The sequence below is a fragment of the Acanthopagrus latus genome, chromosome 13 (genome assembly GCF_904848185.1).
Source record: "Acanthopagrus latus isolate v.2019 chromosome 13, fAcaLat1.1, whole genome shotgun sequence".
Taxonomy (NCBI): Eukaryota; Metazoa; Chordata; class Actinopteri; order Spariformes; family Sparidae; genus Acanthopagrus; species Acanthopagrus latus.
In genome coordinates, this window is record NC_051051.1 from 25,506,706 (window position 1) to 25,515,779 (window position 9,074).

The 9,074-nt window shown below is 41.6% G+C and overlaps 1 protein-coding gene across 2 annotated transcripts in view; it reads left to right on the forward strand.

The window, feature by feature from the left end:
• Positions 1-4,430: 4,430 nt before the first annotated feature.
• Positions 4,431-9,074, forward strand: part of si:dkeyp-23e4.3 (rho GTPase-activating protein 7) — a 94,064-nt gene continuing 89,420 nt past the window's right edge. For both annotated transcript variants that reach the window (XM_037119690.1, XM_037119691.1), the window contains exon 1: positions 4,431-4,638. In XM_037119690.1, the coding sequence (XP_036975585.1) occupies positions 4,530-4,638 (109 nt within the window). In that variant the 5' untranslated portion in view covers positions 4,431-4,529. The remainder of the gene's footprint in view (positions 4,639-9,074) is intronic.

Sequence of the window (9,074 nt, forward strand, 5' to 3'; positions counted from 1 at the left end):
CTCCAGCAGCGTTTCTGTGGATTAACCAGACGCCATCAACACATCTGAGAGATATTAAAATGTCCAGACAGGTTCAGGTTTTTAAAGCTGCACAATCGTGGCGTCCGTGCCGTCATCCACTGTCTCTGTTTAACTTCCAAAAGCAAACTTAGCTTCCTGAGCATGAATGTGACCCATTTCTGCAAAAAACATTATTATATAGAAACTTTTTATGTATTTCAGAGCTTCACGCTGTTCATCTGGTTAGAGATAAACCAATAAACCAATAAAACTACCTGGTTTTGTCGCCACAAATGAGGCTGGAAAACACAAGAAAATGTCCAGCGGTTTCACGCTTACAAACGTTGACCTTGAGTTTGTAAAAGTGAAACTGGTTTAAAATGTTCTTCACCATTTCAATTTGCATGATGGATGTTTTTGCCCCTCACTGTTTCCTGCTGTGTTTCATCGTGGGCGCTTATCATGCACAGACACCCAGATTTTACTGAAACTAGAAAAACAAAGTATTTTCTTTTTGTGCATCTGCAGAAAGAATGTAAAACCTTGTTGAACCCTGAGGGCAGTTTAAACCTTTAATCTTGTTTTATCTGACAGCTGTCGTTGTTATGGTTGATTTATCTGTTTTGGATTTAAATCCTTTGTTTATTCCTGAGATTTGACTATTTAAGTTTGGCTTTTTATTAATTTTCCTCTTTATCACCAGTTTCATCAAATCTTTCTCTTCAGTTTGCTGGTTGTTTTCTTGCTGCTCAGGATCATTTATCTGTTGCTTTCTGACGGCTGTAACGTCGTGTTGAAGGAACGACCCAAACCATCCAAAAACAAAAGATTTTTGATTCTAAACTCAGTACTTAGTGTTTATTTTATTTTCTTGTATCCAAATTGAAAACATGAACAACAAAGTTTTTGTTTTTTGTAGTTGGAATTTGAAGAAATGTAATAATAATGTCACGTTTGACCATATCATGCAGCCCTAATTGCAACAAAAAGATAAACTCTTCCAACCTCCGATTTGTTTCCATCGCTTTTTAAATGACAAGACAGATTATTTCCTGCTGAATCAGCACTATATGTGGAATTGTCTCCCATCCTGCTGAGTTTACTTGAAAACTGCTTCACTGATCATTTACTAAATGACTTCAGCGACCACACATGTGCAGTTCCTCTTCCTTTTACCGTTGCTGATAACGTGAAAATAACGTCTCCTAATGGCAGCGGCAGTTAAGTCAACAGGAAGTTTGTCGTTAAAATGAAAATTGGCCAAAATGAGCTCTCAGGTGACCGGAGGAGCGCCGTGAATGTACTAAAACTGCACAGTTACTGTATGAAGATGTTGATGAAAGCAGCTGATAGCAGCTCCTCCATTATCATCAGACTGAATAAGGAGCAGAGTTAAATGATACGGAGAGACGACTGCGTGCTGGAGGAGCAGAAGACTCACAAGATCTGCACAGCACCAAAAATCTCTTAAAGTGAAGCTCACGTCAAAATGCAACCAAGGCTTTTTTTGAGAATCTATATTGGTCAGACCTTGATGTAAAAGCATAATTACGACATAAAAGCCACTTTTAAGATTTACTATATTTTTGTTTTCAGGTCAAACTCATTTTCAATGGGAGTGCTACGGGCAAATTCTATGATAGCATCAAAATCTCTATTGTTAAAACAGTAAGAAGTCTCGACACAACATGAAACTTTGCTGGTAGCATCACCAGGGTCTCTACACATGAACACCAGCACTGAGGACATTGTGTGTGTTCACAGAGTTACTAAAAAGAAAGTTTTCTCTACTTGTTGCCATCCTGCCAGTGGAGAAGTGTCGATCTCTGATAGCTAAGGTTGAACGCTCCTGAAGCTTAGTTCCATATAAACGCACAGATAATTTGTTGTTTTGTTGTTAATGAAAAACAATATTGACCTTGAAGTTGAAAAAGGAGCCTCACATCAGTAGTTCCACCTTAACTGTCCTCCAGGTTACGTCTCATTCTGAGATCGACTCTTCTCCACTGGCAGGACGGCGGCGAGCGGAACAAGCTGCTGCTAACATGAGCTGTTCAAAAACTTTCTTTTTAGTAACTCTGTGAACACACACAATGTCCTCAGTGCTGGTGTTCATGTGTAGAGACCCTGGTGATGCTACCAGCAAAGTTTCATGTTGTGTTGAGACTTCTTACTGTTTTAAAAATAGAGATTTTGATGCTGTCGCTAATTTGCCCGTAACACCGAGAAAATGAGCTCAACCCAAAACCGAAAACATGGTAAATCTTAAAAGTGCCTCTTTTGTCGTAATTAAGCTTTTTCGCGAATGTTTGACTCGTATACATTCACAAATAAAGCCTATGCTTTTTGGCAAGAGTTTCACTTTAAGTTGAAAAGGAATCGAGAGTTTTTATCGAACCGTGTGAAGGAACTCTGCCAATGGATGAAGTAAGAAAAAGATTAGCAAGTTAAAAGCATTACTTTTTCAGTGATTACTTCCAAGTTTGAACAAAAACAAATGTGGAAACCGATTTATAAAGAAACAAAATGAATGGTTTGTGCTGACTGGTTGATGTGAAAGCTGTTGGTCCTGACTTCTGGCTGTTTGGACTGAGCTGTGCCGTGTTTGTTAATGTCTCTAATTCCTCCGACTCGGCTGGATTTGTTCATTACAAACACATTTTGCATGGTGAGCGCTGGGACGGACAACGTGACCGCTTTGGCAGCTCGACACAAAACTTCTCCACCTGCAGGAGGCAGAACTCTAATGCAGCACTTGTCGTTGTGTCCTTCAGGGTTTTTTCTTGGACGGCTGCTCCTTTAATATGCACTATGGTTTTTGATATTTAATTATGTATTCATTTAGATATTTCTTGGCACAGGTATCAGTGCTGTGCCACCTGTGACACCTTATTTTGAAGCACATACTTGATACTTGATGCTAAATATTTCAGTCAGTGCTGTTAAAGTACTGAGGTCCGATCCCAGGATAGGACCGAACCACTATGGGAGGGTCCACTCATTGACTCACGACTACAGAGATCTCTCCCACTGAGTCCCTGTCCTCCTCTTTCTCTCTCCTCCTCCCATTCATCATTTCCCTCACTTACTATCTTCCTCCTGCTCCTCCTCTTTCCCAGCAGTCCTGACCTGTCATGTTTATTTAATCTCTTTCCCAAGAGAGGAAGTGTTTAGATTTTGGCGTTGATGATGATGAAGACGGTGTGTGTGTGTGTGTGTGTGTGTGTGTGTGTGTGTGTTGATGCCTGGGTGGTTCATTAAAGCTAACCGGCTTCATCTGACAGATGCTCAGGGTGAAGAATTTACATGACTTTATACTTTTATAGGACTCCAACAATCAGAGCTGTTCTTGTTTTTCGGGTGTGAAGTCGTGCCAGACGAGTCAAAGTCAGGTGTCGGGTCATTTCAGATGCTTAAAGGTTGAGTCAGATGTGTTTACTGCTAATTATCCTGCGTGGCCTGCAGACAGGTGGAGAGGAGGTCGTGTGGCTCAGGCAGCACTCAGAGATGCCTCGGCCCACTCAGTCGTCCACCTGGATCCACACACTTTACATATATTATGTTATTTATGTCAGATATTCTGTCAATACAACTATTAAACTGTGATTTTGTTGCTCTCTTCTTTACATGCCTAATCTGTTGCATGTGTGGCTCCTTCTAAGGATCCTTCCATCGTTTTCTCTCAATATGGCAATAAGTTTTTCCTTGTTCACTGCACAGATTGTAAAGCCTACTGCAGCAATGTGTTTGGGAATTTTCGATATATAAATAAAACTGATGTGATTTGATGTGAGCTGAGGTGACTTAATGCAGGAAGCCTGACAGTTTTTGCTCACAGGGTCTGTGAAGTCGAGTCTCAGAGTTTTTCCTGGTTTCAGTCAGACTGAAAGAAGTCGCATGTCAACAGCTGTGTGTGTGTGTGTTCGTGTGTGTGTGTGTGTGCGTGTGTGTGTGTGTGAAGGAGAAAGAATTGTGTGTTTATAATGCGACTCTGTGTCTGTTTCCATGTGTGTGTACCGCCGATGTCTTTAACCCAGGTTAGATGTCATTTCCTCTCTTCGGGCCGGCCAAATCCTTCAACTTCCCACACTCACACACACACACACACACACACACACACACACGCACGCACTCACACACTCACACACACACACACTCTATTCACATTCATCCTCTTGACATCACACAGATACACACACTCACACACCATCATAGTTTATTCGTCCACATAAACTGTTCCTCACACACACACACACACACTGAACTTTGTGGGGAGGGAGAGGACGGAGTGTTTCACAAATTACATGCAGACTTTTTGCATCAAGTGTCAGCCCCCCCGCCGCCTCCTCCTCCTCCTCCTCCTCCTCCTCCTCCTCCTCCCTCACTTTGCTGAACTCTTAAGTCAAACACACCCTCTGCATGAGGCATGACAGAGCGAGCGCTTGTCCACATGGGCTAGAAACTCCCCGGGAGCGCAGGTCCTTTTCTTTCCGTGGGAATATGTAACTGTTGTGAACGTATGTGGGAATATGGCGGTAAAACCTTCACTGCGGAGATCCTTCAGCGAGCACGTGAAAGACTCCACCAACAAGGCTTGGGATGTCTTCTGGAGGGGCGTGAGGGAGCGGCGGCTGTGGGGTGAGTCGGGATATGATGTGAATGTAGATTCTTCAGGTGGTTGGTGGCGCGTCTGCATCTTTCTAGCAATGACGGTTTAGTTCCTGCAACTCAGCATGATGAGGTGAAGATATTGTCATTACCAGCCTGTTCTCACTACAGACTGACACTGTAGTTGCCCCTCTGGTGTCACTTCACCAGAAAAATCCAAGTCTTGGTGGCTGGATGGGACGATGAAGGTTTGTGACCAAGAGTCAAGAGTGATTTTTGTTTTTAATGTAAGGCACATGACTTTCCATCACAAGACTGAGTTTTACTTTTCAACCCCGAGTATGAGTCACTTTTTTTTTTTTCATTAAGACAGAATTCGACTCTTTTGAGGCTTTTGTTGGATGTTTAAAAAGGTCAAGACTGTTTGCAGACATTTTGTGGAGGACCTGCTGCTGTCTGCTGGAGTTGTTTGAGCCTTTTTAATTGCAATAAAGAAATATGTTAGGAGTTCCTGCTTCAGCTGCACAGCCCATAGCTGTTAGAAGGATAAGATCGTTGTTGGTTTTTGGGGGATTGTTCATCAAAATGAAAAGTTATCTTCAGTATCAGTCAGTATATTCTGGTCAGCTCCTGTTTGTTTCTGTCCATCATATAGTCTCAAAGCAGCTCCACAAACATCCCACCAGACTATGAGCCGTAGCTGTGAATGATTGTGGTTTTCTGTTTCCCAGTGCTTGTTACACACCAGCAGGGCGACTCACATGTTGATAATCGGGGTGCTAAACTTGAGCCTTTGGCTCTGAACTTCCAGGAACCTCAGCATGAGCTCCGCTCCAAGAACCCTTAAGTCTTTTCTGTCCATCAGATCCAGAGAGGTGAGAAGGTCTCAGCACTCCTCAGGATCAGCAGGCGTCTGGCAGCGATTCACTGCTGTTAGCACACAGCAGGTTTTAATAGACACACGGAGCTGTGGTCGCACTGAAGCTGCAGAGTGTGTGTCCGGGTGAGCGACAGGTGGTGAACCCAAAAATAAAAAAGCTGAAGTGTGTTTTTGCTGTTTGATCCCTTCAGTTCATTTGAACAAAATCATTGTGATTTGATTCAAACCACCGAGCTTTGTTGTTCTTCAACATGGTCCAGATATTAAATTGTCCTGTGATGCGTCAGTCGATCCAAAATGGTGGAAGTGTGTTTTAATCTCACATGTTGGCACTGAGGTGAGATCTCAGGCTCCACGCGTACACAGGTAGTTCTTAAAACAAGGCTTTCTTCCATGCGTTTTGGCATCTGCACACACGTTAACGCCATTTCACATCACTGAAAACAGCTTGTGGAGAACTTTTGCTTGTCTCCGTTGTTTGACATCAGAGCATGTTTGTGGTAGCGATCAGGCCTCTGATTGGCCAGTGTGGCCTCATAGTAGAGGTTGCTTCACCACTGGTTGCTTTGGCGTGCACTTGACAGCCTGCGTCTGCGTTTTCGCGTGGACAAAGCGAGAACATGTTGACCAGGTCTCATAGTCTTTGTCTTTTCATTGGATTGGCTAACTGGCGTACGAACCTCATCCCGAATGTTAAGAGTCACACTGAGGAAGGAAATCAGCCAACAAAACTAAATGTAAACCTTCAAACTTTATCTCTTAACATTCGTGCTTTCATCACATCAGGTAGATTTTCATCAGTAATGTTGCTGAGCAAAGTGAGTTTGTGTGCAGGATTATTTGTGTTTTCTATGAGTGTTTATTCACCTCAAACCACCAGATAACTTTACTGTACATTTGCTGTGTGTTGGCGAGCAACGGCACTCACTTTTTGCTCTGTAGAGCAGCATCTTACCACAGCCATTTTAAAAATAAAGTCACTGTATTCATACAGAACTTTTAAAGACAGAGTTTACAAAGGGCTCTGACAAACAGGCAAACGCAGAGAAATGGGGAAAACAATATAACAGAATAAATACAAGGAAACCTCGTCTAAAGTGAGTTCAAACAAGAAAAAATGTAAAAAGACAATGTGAGTCATAAAACAGGCAAAGAAAGAGAAAAGTAATTCAAACTTAGAGATAAATAATATAATAAAATCACTGACGGATGATAAGAAGACGACATCACATCAGAGAGATAAAAAGATTGAAGCCATTAAAAGAATAAAGGATAATAAATACATTGAAAATGAATAAATAAAAGCACACATTGACACATTCTCTCCTTCAATCACATCATGATTGATTGACTGATTGATTGAGTACTTTATTAATCCTTGACTGGAAATTAACTCATTGCTGGAGCCATCTTAGACACACATGCAAACATAAATAAAGTTAAGAACCAGAACATCCAACCTTCACTGCAGCAGGGAGGAAAGACCTCCTGCTGAGCTCTGACTTGCTCCTTGGCATGATCAGTCTTTCACTGAAGGTGCTGCTTCTGATCACCCCCAGTGCACTGAGTGGACGGGAGGGTTCCTCGAGACTGCCCCCATCTTGGACAGCATCCTGTCTTCTGCCACCTGCTGAACAGCGTCCAGTTTGGTGTCCAAGGCTGTATCATATCAAAGGTGAATCTCACAGAGACATTAGCGGATGCTTCCGACTGATCACCAGTTCGTCCATCATGACCCAAAACACACGTCATAGCGTGTAACGACCCTCTTATTGAAGGAGATGCTGATGAAAGATGAAGCATGGCGTGTTCTCACAGCTGAACTCTGACGACATGAAATCGTGTTTGACTGTAAAAACCCACTGAAATCAAACAAACACACACACACACACACACACACACACACACACACACACACACACACAGACGGCTGCCCGAGCGGTGCGGCAGGTTCCTGAGTCTTCCTGAGTCTTTCAGTCACGATGCTGCAGAACTCCAAACGTCGTCCTCCAGGCTTCTTTCTGTCAAACGCTGAAAAAAAGAGTTGAGAGTTGAGTAATCCGTCTGCTGCACGTTAACGTGCAGACTCTCAGTGACGCTTCCTAAACCTCCAGGAACAACCTCTGATTCTCTGACTACCTGTGAGTGTTTATGTGTGGGAACATTGTGTGTGTTTAATTCAGACAGCTGGTTCTGCTTTTTCTGTGAGAGCTGATACCCGACTCCAGCTGTGTGTACGCTTGCATCTGTGTGTGTGTGTGTGCGTGTGTGTGTGTGTGTGTGTGTGTGTGTTTGGATTAAATCAGTATATGACGGTAGAGCAGTCATGCGCTCTGATTGGCTGAGAATGGATTATGCAATCCTGTGCTGCTTAATCCTGCAGCACCCTCACACATTTACACAGCGGACAAGAAAAAAGAGAGGTTTTTTTTTTTGTTTTTTTTTAAAGAATCACATCAAATGTCTGAAGATTTATGATGTTTTTATTAGCTTTTATCAGCCACCTATTCCCAGTCATATGCTATGAAAATCTACTTTTTAAGAAGAGACGGTATTTTGAGTGTTTTCAGACACTGTCAAAGCTGAAACACGATGAATTCATCAAATCATCGACAAAGACAATGCTGCTGTGTCTGCTGGAATAATGACATGGATATATGTCTATATCTATTTTGTTTATGTCGCAATTTTCTAATAAATATTATATGACAATTCCATCAAATATAAACTTGAACCAGAAGCTCAACTAACCAGCTCACAGTTGACTGCTCTAACTGGCCCGGTGTGTAAATCATGAGAATACATCACATCAGAAATGAAAAAGTTTATGATAAAAAAGATTAATGTGACGGTTAACCATCAAATAGAATTGACATTGTATTATACTGATATAAAGTCTTTTATATCTTTATTATCAAGCCATTAATTGTCCAATTCCCCAACAAAACATGTATTTAAAGGTCCTATTTGTAAGAATCGTAGGTGGAAATCACGGAGGGGGGGTTTGGAACCTGCTTACTAGAAAGAACCTCAATAAGCTTTGTCATTAAAAACATATCATTTGAAATGTTATAACAATATGCAATAAAAAATTGTGCTAATTAAAGAGTTTATGGCAAGTTGGGAACCTCAGAAATCGACTCTTGAAACAAATAGGATCTTTGTTAAGGAGTGAAATTAGATATTTAAAGCCAGAACTTCATCTAGGAAAGAACCAGCATCTAATTGCTGTTGCAAAGCTGTAATATTTTACTCACCAGGTTCAAAATGAACTTATCAGGAGATCAGATGAAGCCATTTGTCCTTAAAGGCACTTTTTTATGTTGGCTCCATTATTTCAGTTGAGCCGGTCGTTGCTCGGATGTGATAAACTGTCTCACAGTTTTTAAAAGTCTGAAAGTATCTGATATCAAATGTACTTAAGTGTCAAAGTAATGTTCTTGCAATAAATGGACCAAATGACCAATTATTGGATTTTCAGATCTGCAATGAAGTAAAAAGTTCAATGTTTGCCTCTGAAATGTAGAGTGGAAGTGAAAAGTGGCAGAAAATGGAAATATACTGCAGGAAAGAACCTCAAAAAGTA